This window comes from Gordionus sp. m RMFG-2023, chromosome 1, assembly GCF_954871325.1.
Source record: "Gordionus sp. m RMFG-2023 chromosome 1, tfGorSpeb1-WG-v2, whole genome shotgun sequence".
NCBI classification, from domain to species: Eukaryota; Metazoa; Nematomorpha; class Gordioida; order Chordodea; family Parachordodidae; genus Gordionus; species Gordionus sp. m RMFG-2023.
The window spans coordinates 37,934,710-37,953,538 of NC_088775.1; the positions used below are offsets into that span (position 1 = coordinate 37,934,710).

Genomic DNA, 18,829 nt, shown 5'->3' on the forward strand with positions numbered 1-18,829 from the left:
ATATGAAATATTTTAATATATTTATAAAATAAAATAAAAAAGTATTTATTCCTCATCTTTATTAAAAATATCCATGCGGCCAAAATTTATTAGTCCCGACCATGTTCCCACATGATTATTTTTTTTAAAAATTGCAAACTTATTGGTTAGGTTAGATTATTATTGCAAATATCTATTTTCTATATTTGTTACCAAGATTTACATTACCAGGGGTGGGGAGGGTGTTATTCTTTACGTAGCAAAAAAATATATTTTTTTAAAAAACAACTTTTTTAAAATTTATATAATTGAAACAAGAAATAATTAAATATATTATGATTTATAAGCTAAAATGATAGATTTCTAGGGCATCTTCATTAAATGCAGTGGGAGCAGTTAAAATCATTACATAAATTAAAATAAGTGAAATCACAAAATTAACCTTATTTAACTTTCACCAGAAGATATATACATATAAATAATGATATATTTACTTCTTTCTGTATTTCCAAAATATCTAGACAATTATTTCGATTTTGTGAGGCATAATTAAGTAGTTTTGGGCTCATCATAGCTAATAACTCCTTGCTTATTATCTTCCAGATTGTTACGAGTGGTTTAGATTTTGTTGAATCTCAAATTTGTATTTAGAAAAGATAGATTTTAGAATTGGAAGTGGCACCGCTGGCTGTCTTCCTGGCGATGCCATTATAATCTAGAAGATATATTGATAAATATTCATAAAGATAAGTCCTTTTCAAAAACGAATTCGAATCGAATGTGAAAGCTCTTTGAATAGGTACAAATAATAAAATCTACCATTTGTATTCGATTCGACTTATTCGAATAACTGAAATGAATTTTCTTAATAAAATAAATTTTTTTTTATTACAATTTGATTGCCAGGTTTGCATCCCTGGTTTTCATAGGGCGGGCCGTATAATTATTTTTTAAATATATCAGGGCAGAGTCGACCCTAACAAAAAAATTTCGATACCCGACCGGGGCCAAATATTTTAAAACGCCATTATTGTCTATAAAAGTTAAGAATAAAAAATATATATAAATTTCATATCATAAAACAATGTATTATATTCATTCACTTATTATTTTTCCCATTTCCAATTTTTCGATCCTCAGAAATTATTTATATTTTAAAAAATATGGGGAAATATTTTATAAAATACCATATTATTAGTGTTGTTAATGGGCTTGATTTGAGCCGATTTTAAAATAAAAAAGGCTAACTAATATTTTAGCCAAAATAAATTGACTGCGCCTTGAGATTTGTCTAATAAATGTCCAAACCTTTGTACCATGTATGAACAAATTTTCAGGCTTGCTAAGATTTTTTCGGAACATATTGAGTTAGCCGTTTTAAAAAATGGGCACAAATAGAATCGTTTAACAATATTATATATTTTTTTTTAATTTCTATAAATTTGAAAATTATAAGATTTTTAGCCTAGTGTTGTTAATCGAAAGAGTCTTGAGCCAAATTTTGGGTCGAAAAAATTGACCAAATTGATTTGAGTTATGAACTCGAGTCGTGAACTCAAGTCTATATCCTTAAATCGACTAGAAACTTGAGTCGTAGACTAGAGAATGAGAATTTTCATAATTATAACTATTTCTCATTTTTATTATGAATTTCTTCAAAGTAATAATAAAGATCGTTGTTTTTTGATCTTATAGCATCACGCATATTTTTATTTTTTATATTAATGTGGTGCAGATATGCCCCAGGCTAGATTTCCATATCTACTGTTATTTTTTTGACGGATTTTATTCATAATATAATATTTGGACTTTACGCTATATAATTTAAAAAATTGAGCATTTTTATCAGAACTAAAATCTTGGCCATTATGGATTAAATGGCCATACTGGAGCTAATGGGAGGGAGTCTGAATTTAGTTTTTGCATGAATAATTGTAAATGTAAGAGGAATTTGGTGACGTAATGGAAATGGTTGTTTGATATATTTTCTTTAAGAAAGGTATAAATCGGGTCTAATTTTTCAAGCCCGGCTGGGCCCGAAATTTTTTTAAAAAAGTTTTGCTGACCCGGCCTGAATTTATTTAAATATAGAAATTTTTTTATAATTACTCAAAATAAAAGATATTGCTATATAAGTATAATCAAATATTTTTATTTTAAATAAAAAATATAACGTAAAATTCAAATATTTAAAAAAATTTCCAAGACCAGGTACCAGCTAGATTTTTTTAAAGAAAATATTAAATCCGATCCAGCCCCCATATATTTTTTAAAAAATAAACCAAGGTACGGGCCGGACTGATCTCTAGTCTAAGTACAAAAATAAAATTTTTTTCTTGATATTTTGATTAGATGCTTTAAAAATTTTAGTTATTCTTAATGTGTTAATTAAATATATTTTTTTTAAGAAATCACTAGATTTATTAATCACATGTGGGAGCTGGTTAATATTTTTTATAATTAAAAACAATATTTGTAAATTTTTATAGGGTGTTTGTAAAAATTTTTGATATTTTTAAACTTTAATTAACACGAACGTCAAAGAAGTTAAGAATGAAAATAGTTTTTTTATGTTATGAACACATGTATATTTATATCATTTTTTGAGTTTGTAAAAAAACATTTCGATAAAAATTTATCTTTGTTTTGATTATAACTAACCGTTAAACAAGATTAGCTAATATGCCTGTTTATTGAATGATAATAGAGCGGGGATGGTTGGGACACTTTCAAACCTTAATAATTTTAATATTAATAGACTTATCTGAATAATTAAAACATCTTCTGAATCCCAGAAGTATTGGCTATTTGAAATAATTAATATATATTTTATAAAGATTATATTTTTTTAGAAAATTTAATTTAAAAAAAAAAAATCTTTTTGCCCCAACTATGACAGACTCTGTGTACGTTGGGACACACATATGTGATAGTTGGGACACTCGTGAAATAGAGGTCTAAATAAATTTAAAATCAATAATCCAGTAAGACTAGATATGACACATATAATTTTATTGATAGTGTAATTCATAATCAATAACTATAAAAAAAATAGCAAAATTTAGCAAATTTATTTTGAGAAAAAAAAATTGTAAAAAAAAATTTCATTTAATCATAAACATAGTGAAAGATAAGTATTTAATTATTCATTATTCAAAATACTAAATTAATAATAAAATTATAAAATGAGCTAAAATGGCGTATCCCAACTTACTTTGACCAACTATGACCGAGCCCACTAACTTTATAAATATCAACCTTGATTCCAAAAGTTTGCCAGATTGGGAAATAGGTTTAAACTTTCCTAAAATCTATTTATTATGATTTTTGAAACGATAAAGGCAAATATTTTATATTAATTTTGGTATGCCAAAACTTCTTCTGTAAAAATTAAAATACTAAATATTTTTCAAATTTTTTTCAAATTTTTTTTAGCTAATCATGTATGACGTAATTATCTATGTTAAGCTCAAATTTCCAGTCTTATAACTAATAGCTCAAATTATAATCAGAGTGTCCTAACGTTCCCCTGTACTAAATGTACCCATATAATTTAAAAAATAAAATTTAAAAATCTTACCAAATTTAATTACGATGGAATATTTATTTATGATTTTTAAAAGAATTTTAGTTAATGAAAAAGATTGATTTATTAACACATCTGGTTAATATTTAAAATTAATTAAACATTATAATTAATAAAAAAATAATTTCTAGCATATTTATTAATTATAGAAAAAAATGATATTAAACACAATAACAGTAATTAATTAGAACACAACGCCCCCACGCCAGGGTTGGGCAAATTTTCAGAAAATTGTATTCGGATACAGATACTTTATAAAATTTTGTATTTTAGATACAAGATACTAGATACTTTTGAAAAATTTCAATAAGATATAAGATAAAAGCTTTATTTTCTTATCTATAATATAAATTTATAAAAAAAATTTAAAATAAATTGTAGAAAATAACAAATTTATTATAAAAGATAATGCGATATTCCATTTAATAATTATATAATTAGTAAATAATAATAAATCAGCATCATAAATCAGCATTATTTTTTAATATTATTAATTTTTCGTTCAATCTTTGACGATTTGATTAACCATATTAGCAAAGCTAAATAATCTTTCAACGGGGGCTAAGGAGAGTAATATTGTGTTATATTTAATAAATATTTCATATTTATAACTATTTAACATATTTATACTCCGCCTGTCATCTTTCATATAATTTAGGACCTTTATTTCAATATCATTTATTGAATTATTAGAATTGGATGTGGTACTTTTAAGGCAAAAGTAATCATCATCTTCATCAATTGAAGATTTTGTTGAAGTATTAATTTCAATATTATTTTTAAAAACAATTAAAACTTCATGTAATAACAAATCCTGAAGGTATTTTTTTTCTTTTTCACCATGAATCCAACGATTTTTAAAATAGGGATGAGAAATAGTTGCCAAAAATGCACTTTTAAAATTGTTATCAAAATCATATATATTTTTAAATCTTTTATTTAAATAATTTTCTATGGCAACAGCTAATGGTTTGCAAAATTGTAGATTGGTTTGAATTAAATTTGTAATTTTTTTAACGACATTTAAAATTGGAGCTGATTCTCCATAATAGCAGTTGATTTCACTCTGTATTTTGTCAATCGCTATAGCCAATGGGGCCATTATATTGCAATATTCTTCTAAATATTGAATTTCAATATCTCTTAATTTAGGAAATTCTAATTTTTGACATAATTTAGGAAGTTCGCTTTTAAATTTTAATAAACTATGAAGACTATCATACAAACTATTCCATCTAGTGCAACAAGGCGTAACTTATTGTTTTCCTAAAACTGCTTTGATAAGTTCTGCAGTTTTAGGCCTATTATTTGCATTCCAGCTTAGTACATTTAGCTATTGCAGGATGATGAATTTTAGAAATGTTAGTATAATAACTCTCTCGACATCTGTTGTGGCAATTAGACTTATCGTATGGCACAAACAACGAATGTGTTGAGGCAATGTTATTGAGGCTTCTTTAGACCCTTAAATAAACAAATAATAATTTTATTTGAATAAAAATTTTACTAAATTTACAATATATAATAAATTTTAAAGAAGTATTAAATAATACTTTCAATGATTTCGAATTCTATACATTCATCATCATTGTTGTCAAGGTCATTCTCTACAGCTTCCATAGAATATCCAAACTCCTTGAAAGCTTTCTTAAAGTTAGAGCCGTTATCTGTAACAGTTGCTAAAACTTTTTCGCAATACCAAAGTCACGATGAATTTCTTTATTATGATCATCTTGAAGTACTTAAAAAAATTTGCCATTAAGTATGCTTAGTTTAAATTTATTGTTATAATTTTCGGTTGAAGAATCATCTGAAGACGAAGATAAACATATTATTCTATTTTCGCACAAATTAAAGCCTAAATAATTGCCAAATTTCAGATCATGATCTTTTATATTTTCGGTTTTGGCTAAGTGCCAGCACTTTCTTAATTTGCTCATAACTCAGTAACGGTTCATTCTGCTGCTTTCCGGATAGAAGATCAATTAGGATCAATTAACGGTCTATACAATGATATAAGTTTCGGTAATTGATCCTCAAATCGTTCTTACAGCTTAAATATTTTCGCCAACTTAATGTTTTTAAAACGGTTATAACTCGGTATTGGTTAGTGATATCGATATCCGGTTTGGTGATTGTTAATGTACGTATTGAATACTACATAATTGCCAAGTTTCAAAACATGATCTTTTTTATTTTCGGTTTTGGCAGTTTTGGCAAAGTGCCAATACTTTTTTGTTTTGCTTATAACTCACGAACGGTTCATTCTGTTGATATGCGGTTTAAAGATTCTGGAGGATCAATTAACGCACCACAATTTGGTATAGTTTTTGGTAATTGATCCTCACTTTTTAAAAAAATTCTTACAACTTCACGCTTTAAAAACAGGTCATAACTCGGTTGCGGTTGTGATATCGATATTCGGTTTGGAAATTATTAACGCACAAATTAAAGCCTAAATAATTGCCAAATTTCAGATCGTGATCTTTTATATTTTCGGTTTGGGCTAAGTGCCAGCACTTTCTTAATTTGCTCATAACTCAGTAACGGTTTATTCTGCTGCTTTCCGGATAGAAGATCAATTAGGATCAATTAACGGGCTATACAATGATATAAGTTTCGGTAATTGATCCTCAAATCATTCTTACAGCTGCAAACCTTCGCACTTTCATTATTTTGCTTATAACTCAATAGCCTTTAATTTTTTTGACATTCCGTTTAAAGAATATGGAGGATCAATTAGGGTACTAAATATTGGCTATAACTAAAAAAATGATTGCTTAAATTTTTAATTTTGGCAAGCTTTCTATTTTGCTTATTACTCACGAGCGGTTCATTCTGTTGATATGCGGTTTAAAGATTCTGGAGGATCAATTAACGCACCACACTTTGGCATATATTTTGGTAATTGATCCTCACTTTTTAAAAAAATTCTTACAACTTCACGCTATAAAAACAGGTCATAACTCAATTGCGGTTAGTGATATCGATATCCGGTTTGGATATTATTAACGCACAAATTAAATCTTTAATAATTGCCAAGTTTCAGATCGTGATCTTTTATATTTTCGGTTTTGGCAAAGTGCCAACACTTTCTTATTTTGCTCATAATTCAGTAACGGTTCATTCTGCTGCTTTCCGGATAGAAGTTCAATTAGGATCAATTAACGGGCTATACTATGATATAAGTTTCGGGAATTGATCCTCAAATCATTCTTACAGCTGCAAATCTTCGCACTTTCATTATTTTGCTTATAACTCAAAAACCTTTAATTCTGCTGATGTCTGGTTTGAAGATCAATTAGGATCAATTAAGACTCTAAATAATGGCATAGGTTTTGTTAATTGATCCTTACATCGTTCTTACAACTTCACGGACCTAAAAACACTAAAATCTTTAGAAGAAGTTATGCAAATATAATGAAGTCTTGAGTTATTTTCACGGCAAGGATGCCATATTAGAAATTAAACATTTTGTAACTATAAAATAAGAACCAGAGTGATATGATGAATGTAATTAAGATTTTATATATTATTATCGCACCACCTCTAGTTGGTATTATAATAGTAGTAGTTTGTATTAATATCAAAAATATACTAGTATTAAAAATTTAATTCAAAACTGTTTTTCAAATAATAAAAAAATAGCTTTTAAAAAACATGTAAAAAAAAAGAAGAAAAGTTATCTAATTTATTACATACATTATGGGATAAATAATAAGTTAAATTTTAAAAAATATATATAAATAAATAGATGGCGTTAAATATTTGAAAGCAAGTTAATATTTATATTTATTATCAAAAGCATTTATTAGTAAAATTTTTAAAAATATTAACTGTAATTTATTATATAACTGTCAAATACGTTTGTAAAAGTGGTATTTAACCTAATCTTTTGTAATCAATTATATCTAATAGAGGATTATAAACTATAGGTTTACTTACTTTTTATAAATAAATCTCTCATACTTATTTGGATTTTGACCTTGAATTTTAAGAAAAGGCATATAGTTAATTCGAAAAGGAGGAAGGAGGGAGCATATTTTACTTTGCTGCCAAAATTACTTAAAGATGACCTCAAGTTTTATAATTACATGCATATGAAAAAAGTGAGTATATTTTTATATATAGTATTTACTGAGGTAAATATTTTTAATTTTTTTTATTCTTATAAATATATATATAAATTTATTAAAATTAGCTTATATATATTAAAATAATTTTATATTTAATATTGAGATCTTACCCTTATATTTATATTAATAAAGGTTGAAAAACTTATTAATTATTATTTTTATCGACACATTATATCTTATTACTAATTTTTATAATTTAAAATACATTTTTATAATTTCTTACTGCATTTAATCTAGATATCTTGCAACTGGGGATTCATATGTCTCCATGTCTTATAATTATAAATTAGGAGTATCCACTATTAAGCAAATAATAGGAGATACAATCAAGGCTTTATGGGATATTTTGCAACCTATCCATATGATGGTACCTACATTACAGATGTTTGAGGAAGTAGCTCAAGGCTTAGAGGAGATGTGGAACTTCCCAAACTGTATAGATGATATATTTATTTTTACTATATTAAAATTTTATTATTTTACTAGGGGCCATTGATGGGAAGCTTTGTAAGACAAATAAGCCTCCGCACACAGGAACACAGTTTTTCAATTACAAGCATGGATTTTCAATAATCCTTCAAGCATTGGTGGATCATAATGGCAAATTTATGGTTATAGATGTTGGCAGTTATGGAAGTCAAAGTGATGGAGGAGTCTTTGCAAACTCACTTCTATCAAAAAGAATTGAAAATGGTGAGCTTCCAATTCCACCCCCTAAGCTTTTACCTAATTCAAATATAGTGGTGCCTCATGTTATTTTAGGGGATGGAGCATATCCTCTGAAAAGATATTTGATGAAGCCATATATTAAAAATAATAATGATGATTCTAAAATATTTAACTACCGCCTATCCCGGGCAAGAAGGATAGTGGAGTGTAGTTTTGGGGTTTTAACCTCAAAGTGGAGAATTTTATTAAAAACAGGTAGAGGTTTCTCTACCTTTTTTTGAAGGCATCATTAAAGCAACTTGTATTTTACATAATATAATATTAACTAAACAAAATTTAAATATAATAAGTTTTGATCCTGTTGGTTCAAATTATCCTTTATGGAACCAACAGAGTATTAAAAATAGTTTTGATCAAAATATAAATATAAGAAATTTATTTAGCAATTATTTTAATAATATAGACATTTTGCCCTGGCAAACTAATATTTTAAATTAATATTTATTTTTTCAATATTTTGAATTTATATGTATTAAATTTCTTTATATTTTTTGGTATATATTTTATTTTTTTATAAAAATACAAGAACTTGTTTATAAAATAATTATTTTGTACCAATTTCCCATGTTTTAGTTTAATAAATTCTTAAAAAAAATTTATACATGTAAATAAATATTTTCTGCTATTCTATTAAATTTAAATACTTGGTGAATGGGTAATGAGATTTATTAGAAATTGAAACTGAGGTCTGTATTACTACTGATTTTTTAATGTGACATTTTTTTAAAGTAGCTTATATAAGAAAAGGATCCTGAGTGTAAATATCTTGCCTACTTAGTAAGCCTTGAGCTAGTGTTGTTAAACGGCTCGTTTTGAGCCGATTTTTAAAAACGACTAACTCAAAATTTTAGCCAGAAAAATAATGCCTAAACCCAGAGATTTCGATAATACATGTATAGACCTTTGTTCCTTCAATGAGCAAAATCTTCAGGCTTGCGTAATATTTTTCTGGATGAAGTATTGAGTTAGCCGTTTTTAAAAATCGGCTCAAAACGAGCCATTTAACAACACTAGCCTTGACTAATCAAATTTATTTTTATCAGACCTTTCCTAATATGGTACTTAAAATGATATAATTATAGGTCAGGCTAAGTTTAAAAAGCACAAAGCAAATATTTATTATTTTGTAATAAAAAATTTATAATATGTTTAACAATTATAATATATTTTAAAAATAAAAATATTTAAAAATATATAATTTATTTTTTTAATTGACTTTTATATAAAAAAATCATTTGAATAATGTTCATTTTCACTTTATCTTTGTGATCCTGTGGTAAAGATGACAATTCTTCATCTATAAATTTAGCAAAGGAGGATACCTCTTTTTATCCTCCTCTATTTTTATTATTTTTTCAAATAATTTTTCTCTATAATTTGTTTCTCCTTTTTTATTCGATTTTGAAATATCTTTTTCTACATATATATTTTCATCTGTGGTGATATCATACAGCGGAGTCGAATTTGATATGGTTATGTTGGATATTTGTGTTTAGGTGTTAATGTTTTGTTTAAAAAAGATAATGCTTCATAATACGGCCATACAGATATTTATGGTGGTCCTGCTGAACCACTAGGTTTATCCAGAGTTTTTTTATATTCTTTATTTTGGTTATCTCTTAGATTGTTCCATCTAGTCTTTAACTCATCACCTAAAAATATAAAACAGATAAATAATCATATTGTTTGCTCAATTATTGATAGTATTTAATTTAATTAAAAAAATTAAGTTTGCTCCTAAATAATTATTCAAAGATATTGATTAACATTGTAATACCAAATTTAAGAATTAAATAGTAAGCTTAATCTTTTTATCTAAATACTTAGATGAGATATATTAATACAATAAATTTAACTCATCACCTCAAAAATATAAAACAGAGGTAATGAATGATCATATTGTTTGCTCAATTATTGATAGTATTTAATTTAATTAAAAAAATTAAGTTTGCTCCTAAATAATTATTCAAAGATATTTATTAACATTGTAATACCAAATTTAAGAATTAAATAGTAAGCTTATTCTTTTTATCTAAATACTTAGATGAGATATATTAATACAATATTAATTCATCACCTCAAAAATATAAAACAGAGGTAATGAATGATCATATTGTTTGATCAATTCTAAATATATATATAATTATTGAAAGTGTTCAATTTAATTAATAAAATATATTCAAAAAAATTTATGTTATATTTATAAAGTTTTAATACATGATTCACCAAATTGTAGGCCTATATTTATCCAAAATTCTGATTTTTTGCGTGAATCCTTGTAACTTTCATCAAATTTATCATATATAAATTTAGATCCTCTTACAGCTTCAATTAAATCTAACACATTAATTTTTATTTTTAACATGAACAAGCTAAAATATTAGAAATAAAAAATTATATTTAGTTATTTTTAACAAGGTAGATGAGAGTAAAAGAGAAGATAAATGAAATAGTTATGATAAAATGCTATTATAATTAATTCAAAAAATTCTATTAGTTAATAATGTATATATGTATTATGATATTAGAATTAAAATAAAATTCTATTTAGTTATGATAAATAAGCTTAGTTATTTTTAACAAGGTATGTTACAAATAGAGAAGACAAATGGAAGAGTAAAATTTAACTCATCACCTAAAAAATATCTGTAAAAACTAACTATTTAAAAAATTCTATGTTATATTTATAAAGTTTTAATACCTGATTCACCAAATTGTTAACCTAGATTTATCTATAATTTATAACTATAAAAAAATTATAAGTAACGTTATAACGCTTTATAAAATTTGCCGGATCAAAAAGTCAAAATGTTTTGACTTCAAAATTTGCCGGATCCGTTTTCAAGACGGAAGGTATCGGAACGGACGCACTATGAACATATATATCATTTTTAATGAGATTGACTTTTGACGGAACGGATGTAAAAATCGGATCCGTCTCCACTATGAAACAGCCTAAATTTAAGTATAAATAATATAGTTGATTAGTGATTTTGAACTCGGCTAATTAGAATATTAAATTTTAATTTTCAATTAATATTTATTTAATAGGGTTATATAATCATTTAAATAATAAAAGTCAATAAAGCTTCAACTGTTAATGCTAAATTAATATTTAGTGAGTGATATTAATATTCCATTTTTATCACAGAATTTGATTGCAAGCTGACATAGTGAAAATATAATTTATAAGTATTAATCTAATCTAATAATTAAAATAGTATTCATTTAAGAATAATTTAGATAGACTTATTAATTTTTAAATTATAAAATTAAATCTATATATTACTCAATAAAATTATAAAAGAAATCATTCAGTGGGCAATCTAGAAAATTTATTTTTCAATGGGTTATTAAGGAGCCATCAAAAAAATTTTTTTTGCTACAGGGGGCTATTCAAATTTTTCAGGGGGCTTTCCCCCACCCTCCTAGCGACGCCACTGATTTTATAACCAATTTTGAATAATAGAGGATTAACTCTATGTTAATTACTTTTAAAGAAATCTCTATACTTATTTGGACCTTGAAAATATTTTTAGGAAGAGGAATGGTAATTAAATTTAAAAATGAATACTATAGTTGTTTAGTGATTTGGAACTCGGCTAATTACAAGATTTAATTTATTAATTTTCAATTAATAAATGATTATACTTATTTAATTAGGGTTATAAAAGAATTTAAATAATAAAAATCAATTTAGCTTCAACTGTTAATGCTAAATTAATATATTCCATTTTTAACACAGAATTTGACTGCAAGCTGACATAGTGAATATAATTTATATATATTAATCTAATCTAATAAATAAAATTGCACTCATATAATAAAAATTCAGATAGTCTTAAAATTTTTAAATAATATAAAATTTATATGTATTAACCTAATCTAATAATTAAAATAGCACTCATTTAATAATAATTTAGATAGTCTAATTAATTTTTTAAATAATAAGATCAAATCTATATATAATACTTATAATTAAGAATTATAAAAGAAATCGTTCAGGGGACTAAAAAATTTATTTTTAGTTCAGGGGGATATTAGGGAGCCATTAAGAAAAAAATATTATTTCGCTTCAGGGGGCTATTCAAATATTTCAGGAGGCTATAGCCCATCCGCCTCCCTCTAGTGACGCTACTGAAAGCATTATTCTAAAAATTTTGTCAAGTCAATTGAAAATTAATTCAATCCATTCGGCTTAGAAAAAAATAAAAAATTCTCCCATCTAACCTCACATTTTTTATGATGGCATATTAGCAAGGAATAAAAGGTATATTTTTTCTTATTTACACGCATTTTCCGAATCCATTAAAAGTTACTGTTATATTAAAGAAGTTAAGGGAATTGTAATGTAGGATTCCGGGTGGATAGAAGGGCGGAGATGGAGGTTCTGGGAAGGAAGGTAGTGAAGGGAATACGTTGTTTCAGATGTGGCAGAGAGGGTCACATCAGTAGGGAATGCAGTGTAGTAGGTGAAGTGGGAAATATGGAGGGGTATAGAAGATGTTTTAAATGTTCTAAGGAGGATCATTTGATTATGGATTGCCCGGGAATTCATGAGAGGGTAGGGGCATGACTGAGAAAAGGAGGATATTAAATGATTTAATAGTTTATAGTTTAAATTTATATAGATAATAGTTAATAACAAAATTATTAGTATTATTTGGAAAATATATATATTAATAATTATAAAAATTATTTTAATGTGAGTAGTGTTTTTAGAATGATTTTGATTAGATTTTTATATTTTATTGATTTATATAATATGTATAATTTTAACTGGAATATTTTACGTGTATTTTTAGATAAGGATTATTTTGTCTCTAGTTATATATATAAGGGGGTATTTAAGGGAGATTGGTGATTATTGTTTAAATGGGGATGTTTGGGGTAATATGAGAATCCATAGAGACACGGAAAGTAAAAGAGGAGGGAGAGTTAGAATGGGGAAGGGTTGGGAGAAGTTAAGTCTTGTTGGGGAGTCCAAAGTCTTGGAGAGAGTATTGAGTCTAGGGGCATAGTCCGAGGTCTAAAGTCCATTAGTAGTTCGACTAAGAGAAGTATAATAGAAACAATTAGCCTTAAAGGCAATTAAATATATGATGAATTTTAAATATATATATTATTAATTGTGTACGACGATTAATTGTTTGTTTTGTAAAATATATATATACTGCGGTACAAAAGGTAAAAAGTTGAAAATTGTCACAATGGCGCAGTCGTTTCAAATGGAGAAATATAATATAAAGGAGTGCAATATGGAAGTTTATTTATCAAAAATGGAATTAATATTTAAAATCGCAAAAATAGAAGATAAAAAATCATTTTTATTAGCGAATATTGGATTAGAGGTTTATTCTAAATTATTTAATTTGTGTTTGCCAAAGACATTAGAGGAAATATCATATGATGACATAATTAAACTTTTAAAAAATTATTATATGAAGAAGACAAACTTCCTATTAGAAAGATAATTTTTTTAAAATGGAACAAGAAAAAGATGAAACCATCGTAGAGTATATTAATAAATTAAAGATAAAGGCAAAGACGTGTGAATTTAAAGATATGTATAATACAGTATTGCGGGACAAATTAGTGTCAGGAATTAATAATGGAAAAATATTAATGAAATTAATTAACACGCAGGACTTGACATGGGAAAGTGCAATACAAATCGCGACCGCAATGGAGACTACAGAAATAATGTCGTATGAAAAATTATTTGCAGGGAAGGAGATAAATAAAATCTCAAAAACAGTAACAAGGGAGCAGTATGACAAGTACAAATCAGTACCAAAAATTATTTGCTATTGTTGAGGATTAGGAGATCACATAAAACCTAAGTGCCCTATGCCATCTGCCATAATTGTGGGATAAAAGGACATTTACAAAAAGTATGCAGAAGGAATCGTGGAAAGAAGGAATATATTCGAACGATAGATGTTCCAGAAAATGAGCGAGAAAGTTTTGAGGATTGGGAATTTCCAGAGGAGTCTCGAGAAAAATTTGAGGTGAAATTATTGATAGATAAAATTTATATTAAATTTTTAATTGACACAGGATCGGCAGTCTCCATTTTGAATATAGAAGACGTTTACCGTTTAAAAATACCAGTAACAAAAACGGATATTATTTTAAAATCTTATAATAATGTAATGATCAATATTAAAGGTAAGTGTATATTACCCGTTAATTATATGAATAAAGTTATATATCATGAATTTATTATTGTAAACAATGGGATTAACTTGATAGGTAGAAACCTAATAAACAAATTAAAATTAATAAAAATAAATCAATGTAATATAGTTAATGAGGTTTGGGAGGATAATATTGTACATATTCACTAAAAAATTAGGTTTACTAAGAGGTTTTAAGGCCAGTTTAGCGGTAAAATCTAACCCACAGTTACAATGTACGAAAAGTAGACCGATACCATTTGCGTGGAAGGCAAAACTCGAAACGGAATTACAACGACTGGAATCCATGGGAGTTTTAGAAAGACTAAAATACTCGAATATCGCTTCTCCGATTGTACCCGTATTGAAGAAAGATGGATCTTTACGAATTTGCGGTGATTTCAGACAAACGATTAAAGCAAATATTTTAATAGATAAATATCCTTTACCCAGAATTAATGAATTATTAGCCACACTAGGTAATGGGTGTAAATATACAGTATTAGATTTATCCGAAGCGTATTTTCAAATAGAGCTAGATGAGGAGGCAAAAAAGCTGTTAAACACGCCTAGTGGATTGTATCGTTTCACACGACTTCCGTTTGGGGTAGCCTCAGCGCCAGCGATTTTTCAACAAGCAATGGATTCATTATTAAAGGGATTACCTGGAGTAGCGGTATATTTGGACGATATAATAATTACGGGGGAATCAATTGAGAGTCATAAGAAAAATTTGATAAATGTATTAAAGACGTTAGAAATAAACGGTATGAAATTAAATCTAAAAAAATGTGATTTTTTTAAAGAAAAGATTGAATTCTTAGGTCATGCCGTTAGCGAAGAGGGAATTACGACAACAAATAAGAATGTCAATGCAATTTTAGACGCACCATTACCAAAAAACGTCAAAGAATTACAAGCTTTTATCGGTATAATAAATTATTATCAAAAATTTATAAACAATTTTTCGACTATTGCCGCTCCATTATATAGGCTTTTAAGGAAAGATGTGCCATGGAAATGGACAAATAATGAAACAATTGTGATTAATAAATTTAAAAAATTAATATCAGAAACACCAATTTTAACACATTATAATCCGGAAAAACCGATAATTCTAGCTGCTGATGCGTCTCAACATGGAATAGGATCAGTTATATCTCATATCATTAACAACGAGGAAAAATCGATTGGATACGCGTCTCGAACATTAAATGCTGCCGAACGAAATTACAGTCAGATAGAGCGTGAGGCTTTAGCAATTATATTTGGATTAATTAAATTTAAACAATATTTAATTGGCAGACATTTCATTATCATTACTTCAAGATTAGTAAGATGGTCATTACTACTAGCAAATTATGATTATGAATTGCAACTTCGAGGAACGAAAAAAAATAGTAATGCGGATATGCTTTCCCGGTTTCCAATTGACGGTAAACCATCTGCTTGGGAAGAGTTAGATATTAATTTAATAGTATCGGATGCTCCACAATTTATTTCAGCGTTAGATATAAAAGCGCACACAAGAAATGACCCGGTATTATCAAAGGTTTCACGTTACCTTACAACTGGATGGCCAAAGATGATAGAGGAAAATCTTAAACCGTTTTTCCAGCGCCGAAATGAACTCACGATGGAGGCAGGGTGTATATTATGGGGCTTAAGAACCATAATTCCAAAAAAATTACAAGTAAATATTTTGTCTTTTTTACATATGGGGCATCAGGGTTATACTAAAACAAAATTATTGGCACAAGAGAACGTTTGGTGGCCGAATATTAACGAAGATATCGAATTACACGGTAAGAATTGTGAATTATGTCAATAATCCTGGCAATAAAACGATCATAGGGAAATGGCTCTCAGCAAATAAACCATGGGGAAAAATTCATTTAGATTTTGCCGGACCAATTAACGGAGATATATACCTAGTAATAATAGATAGTTTTAGTAAATGGCCTGAAATACAAAAAATATCGACGAATAATTTTACTGAAGTAAGAAAATTGTTGTTAAGACTTTTTGCTATTTTCGGTTACCCCAATACGATTGTTACGGATAATGGCCCCCCATTTCAAAGTAGAGAATTTAGTTTATTTTGCAAACAATTATCAATTAAAAATGTATATAGTGCCCCATACCACCCTAGAACCAATGGAGAAGCGGAGCGATTAGTACAAACTTTTAAAAAATTTTTAAAAAAACATAATGATTATAATAAAATACAAGATTTTTTGTTTAATTATCGAAATACGCCACAAATAACCACAAAACAATCACCAAGTTCAATTATGCTTAAATTTCAACCCATAGGACCTTTACAATTAATAAAACCAGTTTATCCTCATCCATATATACCTCAGTTACCAGGTTTTTTTAATATAAATGAAAAAATATATGCAAAGGATTTTAAAAAAGATAATTGGATACCAGGTATCATCGTTAAAAGAACAGGACCAATGACGTTTTTAGTTGAAACTAAATTAGGGGTATGGAGAAGACATATTAATCAGTTAAAACATAGGTTCGACAACTCAGAATTAAAAAATAGAGAGAAGGCAAGAGAAGAAGAAACGATGCAAACTACACCAGAAATGAATGAAAATGAGCCCATACAAAACTCAATGACTAAAGACATTGATCCTATACACGAATTGGTGACCAAAGACATTGACCCAATACAAGACTCAATAAACAAAGACACCATCATAAATGATAAGATGAAAATCGACAGTAATGAGCAAACGGTGGTAGAGAACGAAAGTACAAGCAGCCGTTATCCAAAACGGATAAGAAAACAATTTATACCGTTTCAAATCGAGAGCCCAAAAAAGGAGAGAATAGATGTAATAGAAACAATTAGCCTCAAAGGCAATTAAATATATGATGAATTTTAAATATATATATTATTAATTGTGTACGACGATTAATTGTTTGTTTTGTAAAATATATATATACTGCGGTACAAAAGGTAAAAAGTTGTTAAATTTATAATAAAAATTGATTTCATCACAAGAAGTAAGTTGCAAGGGTTATTTTTGAGTCCACAAGAAGAGTCCAAACAGAAGAGTTTGGTGGGGGAGGCAGAAAGGGTGTTTGGGGAGGGGTCAAATGTATGGTCCGGGGTTGGGGAGAAGGTTAGTAGATGTCCACATTGGATTTTAAATATGGAAGGGATACAGGTAGAATTTTTAATTGATACTGGAGCGACAGTGAGTTTAATGGCAATAGGGGAGGTGTTGAAGTATTGGCCGGAGAAGAAGTTAGAGAAATCAGATAAGGTATTGTATCTATTGAATGGGAAGACAGTTGACAGTAGGGGAGAGTTAACAGTGCAAATACCAGGAGTTAATAATGTTATTCAATTTTGTATAGTAGATAAATTGGAGGAGATTATTTTGGGGTGGGATAATTTATGGTGGGTAGGGCTATTGTATAATTGGTGGGGTGAATTTAAGGGGATCGAGATGGAGATGAGTAAGAAGGAGGTGTTAGAGGAGATTCGAGTAATGCAGAATAAAGGGAAAAATGGATTGATGATGGATAATATAAGGCTGGAGAGTAGGGAAGGGGATGGAATGTTTGAGAGGGAAATAAAGGAGATTTTGGAGGAGTATAAGATAATATTTGAGAAAGGGTTAGGGACTTTGAAAGATTTTGAAGTGAGTATGAGTATAAAGAAGGATTACAGGCCTAGATTTTTACCTTCAAGCTTTCCAATGGCGCGAAGAGATTAATAATGAGTTAGATAGGTGGAAAGAAGAAGGGATAATAATACCTGTGGTACATAGTGAGTGGGCTACCCCATTAATACCTGTTCGTAAGGCAGATGGTAAGTTACGTTTGTGTGCTGATTTTAGGATAACTTTGAATCCGGGTTTAGTTGAGGTGAGATATCCTTTGCCAAGGGTGGAAGAGATCCTAGCTAGTTTGGGAGGGTCTAGATGGTTTTCAAAGGTGGAATTTAGTAATGCCTATTTACAATTAAGGGTGAATAAGGAAATGAGTGATAAGTTAACGATTAATACACCGAAGGGGTTATTTAATTTTTTGCGATTGCCTTTCGGATTAAGTTTGTCGGCCCAGGTATTTCAGAAGGCCATGTCGAAAGTGTTTGCTGGAATCCAAGGGGTATTTTATTATTTAGACGATGTGTTGATAGTGAGCAAGACAAAAGAAGAGCATAATAATAGATTGAGAATAGTTTTAGCAAGAAT

General features: G+C 27.8%; 2 protein-coding genes and 1 long non-coding RNA gene across 3 annotated transcripts; 2 read left to right on the forward strand and 1 right to left on the reverse strand.

Moving 5' to 3' along the window:
• The first annotated feature begins 7,969 nt into the window (after nt 1-7,969).
• On the forward strand, nt 7,970-8,651 carry LOC135925093 (uncharacterized). Its single transcript, XM_065460273.1, has 2 exons — nt 7,970-8,135; nt 8,188-8,651. The coding sequence occupies exons 1-2, from the start codon at nt 7,970-7,972 to the stop codon at nt 8,649-8,651; spliced, it is 630 nt and encodes a 209-aa protein (XP_065316345.1).
• Nucleotides 8,652-9,301: 650 nt separating this feature from the next.
• Nucleotides 9,302-11,363, reverse strand: LOC135932024 (uncharacterized). Its single transcript, XR_010573251.1, has 3 exons — nt 11,132-11,363; nt 10,648-10,767; nt 9,302-10,082 (listed from the first exon to the last, which is right to left on the reverse strand). It is a non-coding gene; the product is annotated as an uncharacterized LOC135932024 (long non-coding RNA).
• A 5,540-nt stretch (nt 11,364-16,903) lies between these two features.
• On the forward strand, nt 16,904-17,491 carry LOC135925106 (uncharacterized). The gene has a single exon (XM_065460295.1). It carries the CDS (start codon nt 16,904-16,906, stop codon nt 17,489-17,491), a length of 588 nt encoding a protein of 195 aa, XP_065316367.1.
• Nucleotides 17,492-18,829: the final 1,338 nt, after the last annotated feature.